This window comes from Chiloscyllium punctatum, chromosome 18, assembly GCF_047496795.1.
Source record: "Chiloscyllium punctatum isolate Juve2018m chromosome 18, sChiPun1.3, whole genome shotgun sequence".
Lineage (NCBI taxonomy): Eukaryota > Metazoa > Chordata > Chondrichthyes > Orectolobiformes > Hemiscylliidae > Chiloscyllium > Chiloscyllium punctatum.
Window position 1 is genome coordinate 78,976,674 of NC_092756.1, and position 22,924 is coordinate 78,999,597.

Below are 22,924 nucleotides of genomic sequence, written 5' to 3' on the forward strand. Positions count from 1 at the left end.
AAACCAAAATACTGCAGCTCCTGGAAAAGTGATATAAAAACAAAAAACGCTGGAAATATTCAGCTCATGAGGCAACATCAGAGACCCCTCCAGATTATTGTTGCAAATGCAAATTAGTTCTATCTTATACCATTTCTAGTCTTTGCCACATGAATTAGCAACAAGAGTAGGTCATACAATCCTTCACGTCTGCTCTGCCATTCAAAAAAGTATTGACTGTATTAAACTCCATTTTCTGTCTATCTACATGCCCTTTGTTGGGGTACATGGAACATTCCTTGTTCCTGTCCTACTCCGGTCTCCAACTTCAACTTTTTCTCTGGTACATCAATGACTTTTCTCCCTTGTTTGGGATTCTATTTCGCTTCCTATTTCCACCCTGTTCTCACCTTCACCTGGTCCATCTCTGATTCCTCCCTTCCCTTTCATGACATCTCTGTTTCCATTTCTAGGGAAAGGCTCGCCACCAATATCAACGACAAGCCCAACAACTCACACAATTTCCTTGACTACACATCCTTATAGCCTGCTTCCGTAAAGGCTGTTTCCATTCTCCCAGTTCTTACATCTCTGTTGCATCTGTTCCAATGATGCCAGTTTCGACAAGGGGCCTCCAAAATGTCTACCTTCTTCCTCAACTAAAGATTCCCCACCTCTGTGGTTGATAGGATCCTCAGTTGCATCTGACCCATCTTCCGCGCTTCAGCCCTCACCCCTTTCTTCCCTCCCACAACAATGATAGGATTCCCCTTCCTCCTCACCTACCGTCCATTAGCATCCACATCCAAAGGAACATTAGCCACCATTTCCACCACCTCCAGCACAATGTCACCACTAGACACATATTTTCCCATCCCTATCATCACCCTTCTGCAGGGACCATTCCCTCCAGGTCTACTCCTCCACTCCCCACACCCCCACGGCACCTTCCTTTGCAATCACAGAAGTTATAACACCTGTCTGTATTTCCTCCCTCCTCACTATCCACAGTCCTAGACGCACTTCCCAAGTGAAGCAGCAATTTGTCCGCACTTCACTTAGATCTTCTCTACTATATTTGCTGCTCACGGTGAGGTCTCCTGGGAGATGAAGTACAGACTGGGCAACCACTTTGCAGAATGTTGTGTTTGCAAGAGTGACCCTGAGCTTCCGGTTCCCTGCCGTTTCAACACACTATTGTGTTTCCTGGCCACCATCTTTGTCTCAGGCTTGCTGCAGGACTCCAGCAAAGTTAAGCACTAGCTGGAAATAACAACACCTCATTTTCCGGGCTTGAGCGCCTTCTATGTGTTTACCCTAACCCCCGCACACTAGATTTTATCATCACATGGGCTGCTATCACTCCCATCAGCAGCCAACCAGTCTCCCATTCCTTTATCTGCCCACTGTTTTTCTCTCTGGGCTCCATCATCTATTGTTTTGTCCTTCCTCCTCCTCTCACCCCTTCTTTAGCACATAGAATTGTTCCCCAGTTACCATCAGTTCTGAAGGAACAAGTTTTTGTTTCATGTGATATGGCATTGCTCGCAAAGCCTACATTTGTTGCCCATCCACGACTGCCCTTGAACTGAATGGCTTTCTATGACCTTTTGACCAATGGGTTATTCCATCATAATCAATGGGCTATAGAACCTTACCTCTTCACCATTTTCCCCTCCCTGGATTCTGCTCACCCTCTCAGGCTTAATATGTATTTAAAGGAAAGCGATGGCATAATGTCACCAATGGGTTATTCCATCATAATCAATGGGCTATAGAATCTTACCTCTTCACCATTTTCCCCTCCCTGGATTCTGCTCACCCTCTCAGGCTTAAAGGAAAGCGATGTTATAATGTCACTAGTTTAGTAATCTAGAGGGCCAGTGACATTATTCAAATTCTATCATAGCAGAGCAGCGAGTAGAATTTAAGTTCAAGTAATAAATCTGGAATTAAAAACTGCCACCCCCACCTGGTCCAGTTTATACAAGACTCCAAACCCACAGCAATATGGCCGACACTGCCCTGGCCTAACTAGCCAACTAGAAAAGACAAGGAATGAAACTGGTCAGACCACTGGCATTAACTTAAGCAGAGGAAATGATAATAATGCACCCAGTACAGTTCATCCTGCAAAGCCCTCCTTACTAACATCTTTAACCTTGTGCCAAAATAGGTAAGGTTGCCTCACAGACTAGTCCAGTAGTACTCTGATATAGTTGTACTTGCTTGATCATACCTTACATACAACATCCCAACTATCACCACTGGTGAATATGGCCTATCCCACCCTTACAGTATACCCTACCTGTGGCAATATAGTGATATACAATTAGAGTCAAAGAGTCCTACAGCATGGAGTCAGGTTCTTTTGCCCAAACTGGTCCATGCTGACCAAAATGTCCATCTATGCTAACTCCATTTCCCTGCATTTGGCCCCTATCCTTCTAAACTTTTCCTATCCGCGTATTTGTCCAAATGCCTTTTAAATGATATTAATATACCCACCTCAACTACTTCTGCTGGCATCTCATTCCATATGCGTATTACCCTCTGTGTAAAATAAGCTGTCCTTCAGGTTCCCTTTCATTCTTTCCTCTCTGACTTTAAACTGATGCCCTCTAGTTCTTGATTCTGCAACCCTGGGAAAAAGATTGAGAACATTCACCCTATCCATACCTCTCATGATCTTATCCACTCTATAAGGTCTCCCTCAGTCTCCTATATTTTAAAGAAAAAGTCCTGGCTTGTCCAACCTCTCCATACAATTCAGACCATTGAGTCCAGGCAATATCCTTGTAAATTTCTTCTGCACTCTTTCTAGTTTAATAACAAGTGACCAAAGTTGAACACAACACTCCAAGTGCGGCCTCACCAATGTCCTGTATAACTGCAACATAACTTCCCAACTTCTTTACTCAGTGTCCTGACTGATGAAGGCCAGTGTGCCAAAAGCCTTCTTCACTGCCCTGTCTATTTGTGACTCCACTTTCAGAGAACTGTAAACCTGAACTCCAAGAACCCTCTGTTCCACTACACTCCTTTAAGGCCCTACCGTTCACCATGAAACTGATACCTTGATTTGATTTTCCAAAATGCAAGTCCTCACACTTATCTACATTAAACTCCATTTGCCATTTCTCGGCCAACTTTCCCAGCTGATCAAGGTCCTGCAGCAATTTCTGATAGCCTTCCTCACTGTTCACAATATCACCTGTTTTAGTGTCATCAGCAAACTTACTAATCATGCTTTGTACTTTCTCATCCAAATCATTGATGGAGGTAACAAACAGTAATGGGCCCAGCACTGACCCCTGATGCACTCCATTAGTCACCGGCCTCAAGTCGAACAAGCATCCTTCCACTATTACCCACTGCTTCCTACCATCAAGCCAGTTGTGTATCAAATTTGCCAGCTTGCCCTGGATTCCATGCAATCTCACCTTCCAGAGCAGCGTACCATGTGGAACCTTATCAAATGCTTACTGAAATCCATTTAAACTATGTATACCCCCTGCCCTCATCAACCCTTCTAGTTACTTCATCAAAGAACTCTTAACAAATTTGTGAGGGCTGATCTCCCACTCACAAAGCCATACTGATTACCACTAATCAAACCCTGTCTTTCCAAATGCATGTACATCTTATCCCTCAGAATCTTCTCAAGTAACTGACCCACTATGGATGTTAAGTTAAGGTCTATAGTTCCCACGCTTTGCTTTGCAGCCTTTCTTCAATAAGGGCACAACATTTGCTACCCTCCAGTCTTCTGGGATCTCAACCATGGCTAACGATGATGTAAAAATATCAGGCAGGGCCCCCCAATGTCTTCTCTAGTCTCTTTCACTGTTCTTGGATATATCTGGTCAGGACCAGGAGATTTATCTACTTTCATACATTCTACTACACCCAACACTTCTTCTACTGTGATATGGACTGTGCCCAAGATATCACTATTAATTTGCCCAAGTTCCCAAGTCTTTGTGTCTTTCTCCATGGTAAACACAGAGGAGAAATATTCATTGAGAACCTAGCCCATCTCCTGTAGGTCTACACATACATGTCCACTTTGGTCCTTGAGGGTGCCTATTCTCTCTATAATTATTATTTTTCCTTTAATATACTTAAAGAACCTTTTTGGATTCACTCTAATCTCCTAAGGCAAGGCTATCTCGTGCCCCCTTTTCACCGTCCTGATTTCTTTCATCAGTAAACTCTTGTATTCCCTGTGTACCTCCAGGTATTCCCTTGATCTCAGCCAGACCTCCTTTTTCTGGTCAAAGCCTCAATATATCTTGTCATTCAGGATTCCCTATTCCTGCCAATCTTGTCCTTCACTCTCACAGAACATATGGACCTTGAACTCTACCTATCTCACTTTTAAAGGCCACCTACTTGCCAGAGGTCCCTTTGTCTGCAAACAACCTATTCCAATCAGCCCCTGCAAGCTCCTGTCTAATCCATATTTAGCCCTGCCCTAATTTAGAATTTGAACCCATGGACCAGTTTTGTCCCTCTACATAATTATTTCAAACTTAATGGAACAATGGTCACTGGTCCCAAAGTGCTCTCCCACTGTCACCTCTGTCACCTGTTCTGCCCTATTTCCTAAGAGTGGGTCAAGCTTTGCCCCTTCCCGAGTATGTCCCTTTATATACTGCGTGAGGAAACTTTCCTTGAAGCACTTAACAAATTCCATTCCATCTAAGTCCTTAACACTCTGGCAGTCCCAGTCTGTTAGGAAAATTATAATCACCTACTATGACAACCCTATTGCTCCTGTAAGCTTCCCACTCTCCCTGCATATTTATTCCTCTAATTCCTATTGACGATTTGGGGGCCTATAGTACAACGCCAATAACATCACCATCCCCTTCTTACCTCTTAGCTCCATCCACAAAGTCTTACTGGATGGTCCTTAAGTTATTTCATCTGATTACACCTGTGATACTTACTTTAATCAAAAATGCAACTTCCCTCTCCCCTCCTTCTACCACCTTTATCCCGCCTAAAGCACCTGTACCCTGGCACATTAAGCTGCCAGTCCTGTCCCTTCCTTAAACATGTTTCTGTAATGGATCTAGGTTTGCTCACTGAGCTGCAAAGTTCATTTTCAGACATTTCATCACCATACTAGGTAACATCTTCAGTGAGCCTCCAAATGAAGCACTGGTGGTGTAGCCTACTTTCTATTTAAATGTTTGGGTTTCCTTGAGTTGGTGATGTCATTTCCTGTGGTGAAATCATTTCTGGTTCTTTTTCTCAGGGGTGGTAAATGGGATCCAAGTCAACATGTGTGCTAGTTAGAATGCCATGCTTCTAGGCATTCTTATGCATGTCTCTGTTTGGCTTGTCCTAGGATGGATGTATTGTCCCAGTTGAAGTGATGTCCTTCCTCATCTTTATGTAAATGTACTAGTGAGAGTGGGTCATGTCTTTTTGTGGCTAGTTTTCTGCTTGTTTGTCCAATGTAGTGTTTGTTACAGTTCTTGCAAGGTGTTTTGTAAATGACATTAGTTTTGCTTGTTGTCTGTATAGGGTCTTTCAAGTTCATTAGCTGTTGTTTTAGTGTGTTGGTGGGTTTGTGGGCTACCATGATGCCAAGGGGTCTGAGTAGTCATTTCTGAGATGTCTTTGATGTAGGGGAGAGTGGCTAGGGTTTCTGGATGCATTTGTCTGCTTGTTTGGGTTTGTTGCTCAGAAATTGGCAGACTGTGTTCATTGGGTACCCATTCTTTTTGAATACACCAATACCTTGCCCCTCACTTGAGCCCTTACCTTATTTCCTTATTAGTGGACTATAAAATCTTATCAATGACAGGTTAGGCTAACCAGCCTATAATGTCCCATCTTCTACCCCCTTTCTTAAACAGGGGTCTTATATCAGCCTTTTTTTTCAGTCATCTGACTGCAGTAACTCCTGAATGATTTTCCAATGCCTCCACAATCTCTTCAGCTATCTCCTCCCGACCCTCAAGTGTAGCCCATTTGGTCCAGGTGATTTATCAACCTTCAGACCTATCAGCCCAACTAGCACGTTCTTACTGATGGCAACTACACTCATATCTTACCTCCTGACTCTCTTGTAATTCTGGCATGCTGTTGATGTCTTCCAATGTGCATACTGATTGAAATCAGATCAGCAGTGCTGGCTCCAAGTGCCAAGTGGCCTATTACAGCCTCTAAATCATATGGTTAGTCTTACTAAAATGTGATTAATATCTTCAGCATTGTGAAAAGTTTTGAAGTGATAATTTTATATCTCCACCTAGCCTGCACATATTCCCTTTCTAGTCTCCAATTGGCCTGCTTACGCTTTCAGCACCCTTTCTCCCACCCTTTCAGCATTCATATGTTTTTAGAAGAATTTTGCGTTCAAACTGCCAGTTTCTTTGCATAATCTTTGTTTTTGTTATTTGTATTTTTCAAACACCTTAGAATTTTTGTATTCCATCAAACACACCTGACGCCAACTCCAATTATACTTGAATTCAACAGAATTAAAACATAAAATTTTATTTCCTGGATGATTGGGGGGATGGAGAATGATAGGGAAATGATGTCTAATAATGGCGGCCATTGCGTCCCAGGTTGGGGAAGAAATAGCAGCAGTGCCCAGCCTGCAGGTGCCGCTGTGCCGGGTTGAGGGCGGGACCTTATGCTGGGGCTGACGGTCACGGCCGAAAGTGGACATTGTGCCGGAGGCGTGTCTCGCCTGGGCGGGGATACGATTGGAGGCGGAGTTATGTGACGTAATGGAGAGGTGGGGCTTCATAGAGGAAACGGGAACTTGCGATGCGGAAGGGGCGGGGCTGTGTGATGCCGGTGGGTCATGTGTCAGTGTGTGGTTTGGGTATTGACGGTGAAGGGGTGGGATTTGATGGGGTGACGGCCACAGGAGGAGGAGCTAGACGCGGCATAGTGGGCGTAGCCCTGTCCCATAAACGTGTTGGGAAGAGGCGGGGCTTCGTGACGTTGGAGGTGTGCGCGCGCGGAGCGATTTGACGGGTGGGGCGGGGCTTAATGGAATCCTGCGACCTCCACAGCGGCGGAGGCGGGGTTTAAGCATGGTGTGGTCGTGGCCCAAGTGACGCTCAGTGGGCGGGGCGTTAACAAGAAGGCGTCGCACACCACAAACGTACATGCGCAAAAACGCCCATGCCTGATTGGTTGGCAACGTGCAGCCGCCGGCAGAAGGCAGACAAAATGGCGACTGCGATGGATGTGGATGCACCGAGTTCTACCAACAGTGGCGGGAAGAAGCGCTTTGAGGTTAAAAAGGTACAGTTTGCTGGAATGCGGGATCCATATCGCTACTAACAGAGCAGAGTATTGAAACACGTGTTGTTTGAAAATTCGGCGCTTTGAAGCGGTTGAAATACGACCGGATGTGACGATTTAAATGGTAGCACCAACTGACCAATGGCGGTTGTGAACTAACCAGAAGAGGAATGGATAAATTATGGAGGTCTGCCTGTTTCTCTCCCCCACTCTTCCCCTCCCCCCCCCCCTCTTCCCCTCCCCCCCCCCCCCTCTTCTCTTCCCCCCCCCCCCCCCCTCACTCTCCCCAAGTTAGCCTATAATTCCCTGGGCCCCTAGTGATTGTGTTCTCCCTGAGTCACATTCCACCCATCTTCCCCCGCCACCAAACGGCACGAGCCGATCTGCCCTCCTTTCCTCCTCTCACCAACCACGGCCCTATTCTCCCAGTGCTCCCTGCCCCATCCGGAGGGGGACTAGACCCTGCTCGCTTGCTGCTTTGTCATTAGGGCTCTCTCACGTAGATGTTTCTTTTAGGCCGCTGGCTACACATGCCCTCGAGGAGGTCAGATGTCCAGAAGAGCGGGTGTGGATTTGTCATTATGCGCTCCTGATGGTATCTTCCCGAACGGCCCCATTTTAACTTGCCCAGATGCCAGCAATTCATTTTACGCTCACATACGCGTGTTCATTTTCGATATGCTTGAACAATAAAAATCAGAATTACTTTGTAAACGAAAATTATAAATTGCTGGGAAAATTCAGCAGGTCTACTAGTCTGTGGCGAAAAAAACGTGAAATATTTCTAGTCCTCAACTGAGGATTTCATTATCCCAGAGAACTAACTTTAATTACAGCTTTTATTAAAACTTTTTAATGAGTTTGAAAAATCATTGACTCCATCCCTGCACAGCAAGCTCCTGATTAAAAAATTTTTTAAAGGGCACGAGTACATTCAGAAGCTAACTTGTCATGAAGGGTTGTAGCCCATGATTTTGCATACATTTGATAGTTATAGACACATTGTCGTTCACGAATGTTTACGCTTACCTCAAAGTATTTAGGGGAATGACAAATAGCATTTTGGCAATGAATATATAGAATTAACAATTGTATTATAGATCAAGACGATACATCACATGCATAAATGTTAATTTTTTTAAAAACTTGAATAAATGTTATTTTGTGTACCTGGAGAGAATAGCCAAGTGGTATTGTCTCTAATGTTCTAGTGGTTTGAGCTAAAATTCCTGCCATGACCGATTGTGGAAATTCAATTAAATAATTTAAAGAATTGGAGTTAAGAGTCGAATAATGGGCAACACAAGTGGCCACATGTTAGCACTGCTGTTTCACTGCGCCAAGGACCTGGGTTTGATTCCACTCTCTGGTGATTGTCTGTGTGGAGTTTGCACGTTTTCCTCGTGTCTGTGTGGGTTTCATCTGGGTGCTCTGGTTTCCTCCTGGATGTGCAGGTTAGCTGGATTGGCTGTGTTAAATTGCCCAGTATCCAGGAATGTGCAGTAGGTGGATTAACCATGGGAAATGCAGGGTTATGGTTTAGACTGTGAGGGGTTGGATTAGATTAGATTAGATTACTTACAGTGTGGAAACAGGCCCTTTGGCCCAACAAGTCCACACCGACCCGCCGAAGCGCAACCCACCCATTCCCCTACATTTACCCCTTTTACCTAACACTACGGGCAATTTAGCATGGCCAGTTCACCTGATCTGCACATCTTTGGACTGTGGGAGGAAACCGGAGCACCCGGAGGAAACCCACGCAGACACGGGGAGAATGTGCAAACTCCACACAGTCAGTCGCCTGAGTTGGGAATTGAACCCAGGTCTCTGGCGCTGTGAGGCAGCAGTGCTAACCACTGTGCCACCGTGCCGCCCTTAATCTGGGTGGGATGCACTCTGGAGGGTCTGTGCAGACTTAATGGGCCGCATGGCCTCTTTCCTCACTGTAGGGAATGAAATCATAGCCAATTGTTGGATAAACCCATCTGGTTCACTAATGTGCTTTAGGGAAAGAAACTGTTGCCCTTACCAGGTCTGACGTCCATGTGACATCAGACCCACACAAATGTGGCTGACACACCTTGTGGGCATTTAGGGATGGACAATAAATCCTGATCTAAACAGTAGTGCCTGCATTCAATGAATTAATTTTTTAAAACATGACTTCATATGAGCCTGTTCAGCTCTTGCATCTGGGATCTTGGCCAAGAAGCAGGAGAAATATAGGTTCTAGTCTTTAGGGTCTGATGTTGGATCCCAGATTGTTCTACAGTGTCTGGGTTGACTCAGTCATGCTATGGTTCAGCATTGGGGGCATAGTTGTCAGGACCAGACATTGCAAGTTGGAGTGCTTCTGCACAGGCAAGAAACCTATTGTATGATAGTTAGTGAATATTGAGCGCTCTAGCGCTCTAGTTTTCATAGTGACAGAAGTGAAGCAGCTATTGACCAGAGAGAGTACTAGAGAAGAGCAGGATAACGCTGGTTGCTGCCAATGGGTGCAATCTCAAAAGGCAGTTCTCATAACCTGATTCGTTGCATTTGCGCCACAGTTGAGATTGTCATTTGCAAAATAGCTTGAAATTTACTGCCCTAAAAGTATTTAAATATTCCCTTGGAGTTTCTCAATTTAGATGTAGCCCAAGAGTGAACATTTTGTGGTGAATGCAGTCTTTAACGATACCCATTTGGCTTATTTTAAAAACATATGCCGTTGGTTATTCACAGTCTTTAACTGACACACCTATGTTACATTTGTAGTGTAGTCTAGTCTGCCCAGCACACTTATACCAAGGTGCTAACTAACTTTTATTATATTATCTCCTTCTATCAGCATATCCTTTTACTCCTTTCTCCCTTATGCACCCGCTTCCCTTTAAATATAGTACATCAATGTTATACCTAAATACCTTCAGCCTGAATTTGTTATTGGATTTATTAATGACAGTTTTATGAACTGCATAGCTGCTGATGCTGCAGTGGAGCATTGCAGTTCTCCAATGATCAGGATTTTATAGGACTGGAGATGATGTCAGAAACTAGAGTAAACTAGGTTCAGTTTCAAATAGTTGCCAAGTTAACCAATTTCAGTCAAGGGATTTTGGGATGAGCAGTAAATGCTGAACTTGTTGATGTTTGCATCCCAGGAATGAATTGGGAAAAGGAATTGAAATATAAAATAGTTAGCTGCTTTGTATGTACATGAAGGAAAGAATTCCTGTTAGGGTGAAAAGCAAGGCTGGTAGATGGAGGGAATGCTGGATGACTAGAGAAGTTGAGGTTTTGGTTAAGGAAAAGAAGGAAGCATATGTCAAGTATAGACACCAGAGATCGAGTGAATCCTTAGAGTATAAAGGCCATAGGAATATACTTAAGAGGGAAATCAGGAGGACACAAAGGGGACATGAGAAAGCTTTGGCAAATAGGGTTAAGGACAATCCAAAGGGATTCTCTAACTACATTACGGACAAAAGGTTAACTAGGGAGAGAATAGGACTCAAGATCAGCAAGGCAGTCTATGTGTGAACTGCAGGCAATGAAGGAGATACTAAATTAACATATTGCAAAGTTAAAAATCACACAACACCAGGTTATCATCCAACAGGTTTATTTGGAAGCACTAGCTTTCAGAGTGCGCAGACAGCCTCATAAGGGCAACTCTCTCCTCCAATGCGTTGTCTGTGCCGATATGGCACCTATTGTTTAAAGTTCACTTGAGAATGTAACTTATAAAAAAAATTCTGAGATTTACATAGGAAAGAACTGAAACCAATATGGTCACTCTAAAAGATGAGAGACTTAACAAATAATCCAGGTCTTTCTCAGTATTCAATTTCAGTTGCATCACACTGTAAACTTTTGCTATAAATTCTGTGTCTTACGATCTTATACTCCACAACCACCTGATGGGACAGCACTCTGAAAGCTAGTGCTTCCAATTAAACCTGTTGGACTATAACCTAGTGCTGTGTTATTTTTGACTTTGTCCACCCCAGTCCAACACAGGCACCTCCAAATCATGAGTATTTTGCATCAATGTTTACTATGGAGAAGAACTTGGAAGATATAGAATGTGGGGAAATAGGTGATGACACCTTGAAAAATGTCCCTATTACAGAGGAGGAAGTGTTGGATATCTTAAAACACATAAAGGTGGATAAATGCCCAGGACCTGATCAGGTATACCCTAGACCTCTGTGGGAAGCTAAGGAAGTGATTGTTGGGCCCCTTGCTGAGCCAGATGAAAGTGGATACTGCAGTTGCTGCAGATTATAGTTGAGCTTAGAGTGGTGCTGGAAAAGCACAGTAAGGTCAGGCAGCATCCGAGGAGCAGGAAAATCGACGGTTCCTGGCTCTTGCTTGGTCCCTTGCTGAAATATTTGTATCAACGATAGTACAAGTGAGGTGCTGGAAGACTAGAGATTGGTTAATGTGGTGCCACTGTTTTAAGAAATGTGTAAGGAAAAGCCAGGGAACTATAGATCGATGAGCTGGATATCGATGATAGGCAAGTTGATGGAGGGAATCCTGAGGGCCAGGATTTACATGTATTTGGAACGGCAAGGACTAATTAGGGATCGTTAACACATGACCTTTTGCATGGGAAATTATGTCTCATGAATTTAATTGAGTTTTTTGAAGAAGTAACGAAGAGGATTGAAGACAGAGCAGTGGATGTGATCTGTTCGGACTTCAGTAAGGCATTCAACATGGTTTCTCATGTTAGACTGATTAGCAAGGTTGGATCTCATGGAATACAGGGCAAACTAGCCATACGGATACAGAACTGGCTCGAAGGTAGAAGACACACAGGGTAGTGATGGAGAATTGCCTTTCAGACTGGAGGCCTGTGACCAGTGGCGTGCTACAAGGACAGGTGCTGGGTCCACTGCTTTTCGTCATTTATATAAATGATTTGGATGCGAGCATAGGAGGTACAGTTAGAAAGTTTGCCGATGGCACCAAAATTGAAGGGGAAGTGGACAGTGAAGATGATTACCTCCGAGTGCAATGGGATCTTGATCATATGGGCCAGCGGACTGAGGAGTGGCCATGGAGTTTAATTTAGATAAATGTAAGGTGCTGCATGTTGGAAAGGCAAATCAGAGCAGGACTTATACACTTAACGGTAAAGTCCTGAGGTGTGTTGCTGAACAAAGAGACCTTGAAGGGAAGGTTCATAGTTTCTTGAAAGTGGAATCACAGGTAAATAGGATAACGAAGGTGGCATTTGGTATGCTTACCTTTTATTGCTCGGAGCATTGAGTATGGAAATTGGGATGTCATGTTGTGGCTGTACAGGACGTTAGTTAGATGGAGGGGTGACCTTATAGAATCATATGGGGCATGGGTAAGGTAAATAGACATATTATTTTCCCTGAGGTGGGAGAGTCCAGAACTAGAGGGCATAGGTTTAGGGTGAGAGGGTAAAAATTTAAAAGGGACCTAAAGGCAACTTTTTCATGCAGAGGATAGTGCATGTATGGAATGAGCTGCCAGAGGAAGTGGTGGAGGCTGGTACAATTACAACATTTAAAAGGCATCTGGATGGGTATATGAATAGGAAATGTTTAGAGGAATATGAGCCAAGTGCAAGCAATTGGGACTAGATTAGGTTAGGATTTCTGGTTGACATGGGTGAGTTGGGCTGAAGAGTCTGTTTCTGTGCAGTACATCTCTATGAAAGCGAGTTGAGGGATAGCGTAAGCTTTGAACTAGTTGGCGTTCAACGTTTTATGGTATACAAAGCATTTGCATACTTAGATGCTGCAGTGGGAGTGTCTCCTCAATGTCATGTCATATATTTCATTGACATTTCACACTCACAGCAACACAAAGCAGAGTCTTGAAATCAGAATTAGGAAAGCATTCTTTCAGTTTGAGTAAGATGCTTTAAGAGCACAGCAAAAGGGAGCTTACTGCTGCACAGATTATTTATGTCCATTTTTTCCCTCATTTTCTCCAGACATCCCGTGTTATTTTTACTAATGGGGAAACTCTTCATGCAATCTATCCAACAACTAATTTAGAAAGCCTGTGGTCTACTATGGCTATTATTTTAAACTCCCTTTGGTCAGTTGCAACAATTTTAAATTTTATTTTTAGCATGTAGCTATCACGCTACAATTACAACTAAGTACTAGTCAAAATTAAGATTTGGAGATGCCGGTGTTGGATGAAGTTAAACATCACACAACATCAGGTTATAGTCCAACAGGTCAACCACCTGATGAAGGAGCAGCACCCCAAAAGCTAGTCCTTCCAAATAAACCTGTTGGACTATAACCTGGTGTTGTGTGATCTTTTAACAAAGTCAAAATTAAGGTTTCTTGAGTGAAAGAGAGAAATCTTATTACATAAGAAACTGAGTAAAAACAATAAAACACCATCAAATACAGGTGTAATGTTCTTTTTTAAAGGTTCCTGGTGCAGGCAAGAAAAGAAAAATGGAGGCTGTGCACTTTAAAGGTCCTTTAAAGTCCTTGTGATGTTAGAATTTTAACCTGAGACCAGCAGTCTCAGACTCTGTCAATGACTTTAAGTTCTTGGTGAATGGTTGTTTTCGGAATTTGGTTTATCGTTGACATGCTGTTCTGAGATGAGGAACTCGGGAGAAAAAGAGACACAACCTGGCTTCCTTTCAAAGCTGGATAATTTACAGGCACGCCTTTTATCTCAGTGTATAAAATTGTACAAATGCAAATTAAAACAGAAGGTATATTGATAGTTCTTTTATCTCTGTCATAACAATATACATGAGGTTAACTGAAGAGAACATGTTCTGACCCATTAAGGGAGTTTTATAATTGAGAGTAGTGAGATTCTTGCAGTGAAGCTTACACCTTAATTGAGCATTTATTCTGAACTCTTCTCATACCAGATGAACTTATAATGATTTTCTTTGAGCTGATTTTTGAAGGGAAGCTATGCCAATCAGTTTTGTGTCAGTTGGGACTGTCTCTCATCTGATATCAGCCAGGTACAATTTGTCTGACCATTCTATGTACGTCGTCTTCACATTTCAGATTGCCACTGAAGAAGATTAATTTTAATTCTGTTTCTTCCAAGTGATGTTTTCAATTGATATGGCATCAGGCTTTGCCAATGGCAAAATGCCGTGAGCAAGGGAGACCACTGTTTATTGCCTTCATCACTGAGGCATTTGAGCAAGTGAACAGAGATGGCCTATTTAAGTTGCCGGAGAAAATTTCTCACTTGTCAAAGATGCTCACGTGATATTTGCTTGCTGTGACCGTTATGATGAGGCAAAAATGTAATCCTTTGAGATTTGCAGTGTACTCAGCCACGGTTGTATTCTGTTGCTGACACTTTTTGCCGCCTCTTGCCATGGTTGTGTGTCTTTAAATAATCTACTCAGGATGTCTACTCGCATTCTAGAAATGACTGAAAGCTGTTCAACCTGTCTGAGATCCAAGGCAAGTATGTTAAGAGAGTTGTTCTATGCTGACTGTTCAGTGGCATTCCCTACAGGGTAAAGCCATGTAAATGGACAGATTCTCTTTCAACTGTAGAGAATTAGTTTGACCACATGACTAGAGAAGACAAATCTCATAGTTCAGATGTCGTACCATCATGTATCAAATTGTGACAATGTGACATTGGAGGTTATTGGTATCTTCACCTATCTAGGTTCTACAATCGCCAGTAATCTCTTACATAAAGCACATTGAGTTCAACAAGTGACAAAGATACAGCCACAATAGGAGGTGTCTGTGAGGTGATTGTAGAGGTTTAAGCGACTTATAAATGGGTGCAAAAGAGATTAATCTGGAATATTATAATCTGAAAATTAATAAATTAAAGGTAATTTAGGACTCAAAAAAAAAGTTCATCATCACTGCCAGTTAGTCGTGGAAGTGAAATCCCTTCAATTGTTGTGAAGTGTTTGAATGTGGCAAGAGGAGTCTCAGTTCTGACGAAGTCATTGAAATTGAAACAGTAACTGTTTGTATCTCCACAGATGCTGCCAGACGTGCTGAGTTTCTCCAGCATCCTCTTTTTTTTTATTTAAGAGGATTCCTGGGATGGTTAAACTGCGGGTCCACCTTCACCTGTATTTATCTTTAATCTTTTGTGAATAGGTTATTAATTGACTCTCCCTGACCCAAAGTCATTTTAACTGTATTTTTTAACCCTGTGCTTTGTTATAGTGGAATGCAGTAGCCCTCTGGGCCTGGGATATTGTGGTGGATAACTGTGCCATTTGCCGGAATCACATCATGGACCTCTGTGAGTATGTGCTGCTCTCAAACAGAATTTAAGAAAATAACTGCAAATATATGTTGTGAAGCCATTTGACATTGGCAGAATGTGACCAGTGGTGTCCCACAGTTTTCCGTGTTAAGGCCTTAGTTATTCATTTCATTTATAAATGACTTGGATAATGACAAACAAAGTCATATATCCATAATTGCTGATGGCACAAAGTTAGGCAGCTTTGTAGACAGTGTAGATGATAGCATAAAATTACAAAGGTGTATTGATCGATTCAGTTAATGGTGAAAACTGTGTAGCAGATGGAGTAATTTGTAAGCAGTTGTGAGGTTATCAGTTTTTGACCAAAAAAAAGGATAGATTAGGATGCATTCTAAATGATGTGAAGTTAAATACAGTGGATGTCCAAAGGGACTTGAGGGGACAGATGCATAGGTTTTTAAAATGCCATGAACAGGTGCAGAAGATAATCAAGAAGGGCAATTACTGGCATTTATATCTAGGGGACTACATACCTAGTACAAGGATACAAAGGTAATGCTGCAGGTATACTAAACGTTGGTTCGCCACCATTTGAAGTACCGGACGCAGTTCTAGGCACCACACCTGAGGATGGATATATTGGCCTTGGAGAGTGTTTAAGGTTTACAAGAATAATACCTGGACTTCAGAGGTTAAATTATGAGGAGAGTTTTTAGGCTGGTTTTCTCTAGAATTTGAAAGTTAAGAGATCTGATCAAAGTCTTCAAGATATTAACAAGAAAAGACCGGGTAGATAACGATAAGATATTTCCACTGTTTGGAGATTCTAAAACTACAGGACATAGTCTGAGAATCAGGCTAGATCATTCGGGAGCGATGTCAGGAAGCACTTCAACACGAAAGATGGTAGAGATCTGGAACTTTGTTCCACAACAGCAATGGATGCTGGATCAGTTATTAATATTAAATCCTAGAGAGAATTTTTTGTTAAGGAAAGCTGTTAAGGGGTCTGGGCCAAAGTAGATGGAGTTAAGCCATAGATCATCCCAGATCTCATTGATGGCAGAACAGGCTTGAGAGCTGAATGGCCTACTCCTGTTCCCATAATTTTGGCTTTTGCCTAACATTTCACAACTTTCCCCATGTATGGGTTTCCAGTAATTATAATAATTTATTGGGGAAAGGATGGGAAACTGTAAGGGTAATAAACTTGATCTATTTTTCAAATGTTTATTGACCTCCATCTTGGATGTTACAACTCTTTCTCAACCCACAGTCTTGGAGAGAGTGAGTGATCCAGATATCCACTCCCCCTCCCCAGGAAGACAGTGCCTAGTGATTTCACTTGTAAATGGCTGGTTCCAAATTTATGACTTCCCACCTTTATCTGCCTTATCTTCATCAAATCCTTTTAGCATTTCAAACATCTCGATCAGGCATCCCTGCATGTTCTATCCTCAAGGGGAGTAGAATGCGACAGGTTTTTGTCCCCTCTTCAATGGCTGGGATGAGACTTGTAGAGTCATAGAGATGTAAGCACAGAAATAGACTCTTCTGTCCAACTCATCCATGTCGAGCAGATATCCTAACCTAATCTAGGCTCACTTGGCCCATTTCCCTCTAAACACTTGCTATTCATATACCCATCCAGAGACCTTTTAAATGTTGTAATTGTACCAGCCTCCACCACTTCCTCTGGCAGCTCATTTCACACACACACACACACACCACCCTCCATGTGAAAACGTTGCCCCTTAGGCCCCTTTTAAATTTTCCCCCGTCACCTTAAACCTATGCCCTCTAGTTCTGGATTTCCCCGCACCAGGGAAAAGACCTTGTCTATTTACCCTATCCATGCCCCTCCTGATTTTATAAACCTCTAAGGTCACCCCTCGTCATCCGACGCTCTAGGGAAAATAATCCCAGCCTATTCAGCTTCTCCCTACAGGTCAAATCCTCCAACCCTGGCAACATCTTTTCTGAACCCTTTCAAGTTTCACAACATGCTTCTGATAGGCAGGAGATCAGAATTGCACACAATACTCCAACAGTGGCCTAACCAATGTCCTGTAGAGCCGCAACATGACCTCCCAACTCCAATACTCAATGCTCTGTCGAGTAAAGGAAAGCATACCAAACACCGCCTTCACTATCCTATCGACTCCACTTTCAAGGAACTATGAACCTGGACTCCAAGGTCTTTTTGTTCAGTAACTCTCTTTCGGACCACACCATTAAGTGTATAAGTCCTGCTCTGATTTGCCTTTCATATTTATTGCACCTCATTTATTTAAATTAAACTCCATCTGTCACTCTTAGACCATTGGCCAATCTAATCAAGATCCCATTGTACTCTGAAGTAACCTTCTTCGCTGTCCACTACACCTCCAATTTTGGTGTCATCTGCAAACTTACTAACTATACTATGTTCGCACCCAAGTTTTATAAATTACAAAAAGCAACAGATCTAGCATTGATTCTTGTGGCACACCACTGATCACAAGCCTCCAATCTGAATGGTAACCTTTCACCAGCACCCTCTGACCTTCGAGCCAATTCTGTATCCAAATGGCTAGTCCTCCTTATATTCCATGTGATCGAACCTTACTACCAGTCAAACCATGAGGAACCTTGGTGGGCACCTTACTGAAGTCCACATAGGTCACATCCACCGCTCTGCCCTCATCAATCCTCTTTGTTACTACTTCACAAAACCCAATTAGATCTTTATTCTTTCATGGGATGTGGGTGTCACTGACCTATCCAGCATTTACTATCTAATGTACCTGATCAGTTTATGGTTAGGCAGGTTAAATCCAGGTTGAACTATTTGAATAATATATATTCTAGATGTTTTTCAACAAATAAAATGAATGATATCTGAAATCTGCAAAGCTGAATGAACTCATTGCAGCAACACAACTGCAGCTTTGTCGGTGGTGTTTGTAATCTGCCTGAATCCAGGTCTGAGTGTAAAGACTCAGCAGAATGGGTAACTGAACCTGCTTTGTATAGTCATCGAATGTAGTTCCATTAGGGAATGCCAGCATGTGCACTGCTGCTGAATTGGATGGGTAATGTGCTGTTGAACCTTTTCTGATCTGTAGGTATAGAATGTCAGGCAAACCAGGCTTCGGCGACTTCAGAGGAGTGCACTGTTGCTTGGGGTGTGTGTAATGTAAGTATCCAGTGTCTCCATTACTTTATCTAATAGCTTTAAGCATAAGCTTGTGATATTGTTAGATGTAAGAATCTGAGCTACCACTTCAGTGTATACAGACAGAACACTGCCTTGTCAGTGTCTTTTTGTGGTTAAATAGGAAGATGAGTAGAGGTCTCAACATTGTTCCTCCAAACAGTGTTGTCAACACCTGGGTGTCTGGTCGGTGCTGTTCTTGGGATCTTGCTGTGAATAATTGCCTGCTGGATTTTCCTGCGTTTCACCAGACATTGCAGTCCATTTTAATTGCCTGTGAAGTGCTTTGTGATGCTTCTGCATTATGAAGGTGCCACTAAGTATAAGGTTCCTCCACATGGTACAATAATTTCACCTTTGTCTTTAAACCATTGCATCCTGCAATGCCTTTTGCAAATGAGCAGATGATAAGCTGAAATTTGGTTACTTATCCATTTGCCTGCTCTTGGGACCTGTTCCCAAGGACCTTTCATGATCACTTGTTACTTTGCTTAAGGTGACAATTGTCTGAGCACACTTTGACCAATGAAATCAGACCATGTGTGGCTTTCAAATTTAAATAGGTGGAATCTAGAATCACAGGTAATTAAAATGAAAAATTCTTATGAATCTGACAACTGACAACCTGTTTTTATTCCAGATTTCCAGTATCCAAAGTCTTTTATTTTTGTTAATGTTGTACTGTTAGACATCCTAAACATATGACTCCTTTATTTGTTCATGGGTTAGTGAGTCACTGATTATCCTAGCATTTATTGCCTACCCCTAAATGTCCTGAGTACCATTAAGAGTCAACGACATTACTGTGAGTGTGGCGTCATATGTAACCCAAATCAGATAAGGCCATCAGATTTCCTCAGGATATTCATGATATAATAGATTTTCATAATAGTCAGAAGTAGTTAAATGGTAGCCATTAGACTAGCTTTTAATTTCAGATTTTTATTGAATTCAAATTTCACAATCTGCAATCTGAATTCTAGTCCAGTGACGTTACTGTTACGGTCTGTGGCCCCACCATGTTGCTTCTGGGCAAATGGCAGCGTCAGAGAGAGCCAGGCTGGACATTGCAGCCACCATTACCACTTTAAGAATCCTGTGAGCCAGTGACGACTACTGTTAACCTTCAGCCTCACTGTCTCCTGTCTGTTTTTGCAGCATGCCTTCCATTTTCACTGCATTTCACGTTGGCTGAAGACCAGACAGGTTTGCCCCTTGGACAACAGGGAGTGGGAATTCCAGAAGTAAGTAGGGCTACTTTTTTGGTAGTGGGGCTGGTAAATGAATTTAGAGGAATAAATTGAAATATATGCAAAAAATCATGAATATGTAGAACAGCAGGACTCCTGTATGGTAAATGTATTGAAGCCCATTCATGCATACAAGTCATATTACATCCAGTACTAGTTTTAGATATTATTAGATCCAAGAAAGAGACATACAAATTGGCCAGAAAAATCTCAAAAAAAATGAACAGCCCTGCGTAGTGGGGGCTGTTTAGAAATCAGCAAAGGAGAACAAGGGGGTTGATTAGATTAGATTAGATTACTTACAGTGTGGAAACAGGCCCTTCGGCCCAACAAGTCCACACCGCCCCGCCGAAGCGCAACCCACCCATACCCCTACATCTACCCCTTACCTAACACTACGGGCAATTTAGCATGGCCAATTCACATGATCTGCACATCTTTGGACTGTGGGAGGAAACCGGAGCACCCGGAGGAAACCCACGCAGACACGGGGAGAACGTGCAAACTCCACACAGTTAGTCGCCTGAGGCGGGAATTGAACCCGGATCTCTGGCGCTGTGAGGCAGCAGTGCTAACCACTGTGCCACCATGCCGCCCACACGATTAAGAAAGGGCAAATAGAATACAAGAGTAAGCTTGCAGAAAACATAAAACTGACTGTAAAAATTTCTATACATATGTGAAGCGAAAAAGATTGAGTCTCAGAAACAGGTGAATTTATAATGGGGAATAAATAAATGGCTGACCAACTAAATGTACACTTGGGTTCTGTATTTGCAGAGGAAGACATAGGTAACAGCAGAAACGTTGGGAAACACAGGATTTCATGAGAAGGAGGAACTGAAGGAAATTAGTCTCGGTAGAAGAATGATGTTGGGGAAATTGGGATTGTAGGCTGATCAATCTAGTAGAGTTGATGAGGCAGAGCTCAGTGGATGTTGTGTAAAAGTATCACATAAGAGATTAATGTGTAAAATTAAAATTAGTGCATGGGATGGGGGTAGTGTATTGAGATGGATAGAAAAAAATGGTCAGCAGATAGGAAATAAAGAGTAAGAATAAACAGGTCATCTTCTGAGTAGGAAAGTGATTAGTGGGGTACCACAATCATTAGCTGTTCACTATATATATTCATGATTTTAGATGAGGAAACTAAATCTCCAGATGAGACAAAGCTGGGTGGGAGAGTGAGCTGTGAGGGGAACGCAGAGATGCTTCAGTGGGCAAATGCATGGCAGTTGTAGTATAATGTGGGTAAATGTAAAGTTATCCACTTTGGTAGCAATAACAGGAAGTTGGGTTGTTGTTATTCCCTGGCTATAAATGGAGAGATGGAATGTGCAATGTGACCTCGCTGTTGTCCTCCATCAGTCGCAAGGTGAAGCAGGTTCTGAATAAGGCACATGGTATGTTGGCCTTCATAGTGAGAGAATTAGACAACAGGAACGTCTTGCTTGGCTGCAAATCATACAGGACCTTGGTGTGATCTCAACTGGAATATTGTGTGCAGTTCTGGTCTCCTTTCCTTATCTGAGGAAAAATGTTTTTGTTGCAAAGGTTTACCAGACTGATTCTTGGGATGGCAGGACAAACATGAGGTTAGGTTGAATTGGTTAGAATTCTATTTGCTGCATTTCAGAAGAATGATGGAAGCCTAAAACTTTCTAACAGAACTAGACAGGCCAGATGCAGGAAGCATGTTCTCAATGACAGGAAAATTCCAAACCTGAGATCTCACTGTTAAGGATGTGGGGTAAACCTTTTAAAACTGAGATGAGAAATTTCTTCATCCAGTGAATCTGTAGAATTTGCCACCAAGGAAAGTAATTGAGGCCAAAACATTGTATGATTTCACAAAGGAGTTGAGTAATGCACTTCAGGCTGAAAGGAATCAAAGGATTTGGGAGAAAAGTGAGAACAGGCTATTGAGTTGTGTGGGGTTTAGATCAGAGTGGTGCTGGAAAAGCACAGCAGGTCAGGAAGTATCCATGGAGCAGGAATATCGGCGTTTTGGGTAAAAGACCTTCAGGAATGAATTGTGTGATCAGCCATAACCGTAATGAATGGCAGAACAGGCACAAAGGGCTGAATAGCCTAGTCCTCTTCCTGTGTTTCGAGTGAGGATTTGCTTGTTCTCAGTTACATAATTTCTCAGTGGGTGTTCATGGGCTAGGGTCACGGGGTGGAACAAAAATGTATAGTTTTTGTTGTGTTTCCTTAAGCTGAGCATTGGCACTATGGATGTAGCCAACCTAGATTCAGGGAGAGAGAGAGAGTTCATTTTGCAGGATATACTAATGCTATTTTAATAGTGCTTCATAAAGAGTTACTCAAGTGTGTTGTGTTGAGACACTGTTTTGAATAGTACGTGAAAATGACTTAAAAATATTTTGTTTCCTCAGGTATGGCCATTAAACAGAAACAGCAGCATCATACCTCAGTTTTCGCTGTTAGCAACGTCCCTGCTGCACTGTCCTGTGGCATCAGCATTCCACTCACCCTGCTCCCCCTTCCCAGAATCTTTAAGTGAAGAGTGTTTATTTAAATAACAAAGACTTGACCAGAAACTCTGCCCATTTCTTAAAAAAAAGGTCTTTTTAACCGTCTGCAGTTGCAAATGTTTCCCCTTAGGTTTAAGGTAACCATTTGAAAACTGTTCTCACTATCATAGTGTAGAGCATACTCTGTACAAACTTTTTTGTTTTGCTTTCCCACCCCATTCCACATTGTGGATAGAATAACATGAGGATTTTCTTTATGTATTATATTTAATTAAAAAAAAATCTTTAACAGACTGCTTTGATGAAGTGTAATTATTTTCTTAGGTTAAGAGCTTTCTGTTCAGACAAAGACTGACTTGAAAACTGTACCATTGTGTTGCTATGGCTTTAAGTAAAAGTACCATATGTTTAGCTCACTCAGTCACCCTAGTACCTTTACCCTTGAGCACAGCTGGTTTGGGGCAGCCAACAAGCTGTATTTGATCTCCATCCAAAAG

At 42.4% G+C, this 22,924-nt stretch overlaps 1 protein-coding gene across 1 annotated transcript; it reads left to right on the forward strand.

Annotated features, from left to right (window-relative positions):
• Nucleotides 1-7,081: 7,081 nt before the first annotated feature.
• Nucleotides 7,082-22,720, forward strand: rbx1 (ring-box 1, E3 ubiquitin protein ligase). The gene is made up of 5 exons (XM_072588523.1): nt 7,082-7,260; nt 15,435-15,513; nt 18,588-18,658; nt 19,835-19,920; nt 22,329-22,720. The coding sequence occupies exons 1-5, from the start codon at nt 7,138-7,140 to the stop codon at nt 22,339-22,341; spliced, it is 372 nt and encodes a 123-aa protein (XP_072444624.1). The 5' UTR covers nt 7,082-7,137; the 3' UTR covers nt 22,342-22,720.
• The last annotated feature ends 204 nt before the right edge of the window (nt 22,721-22,924 follow it).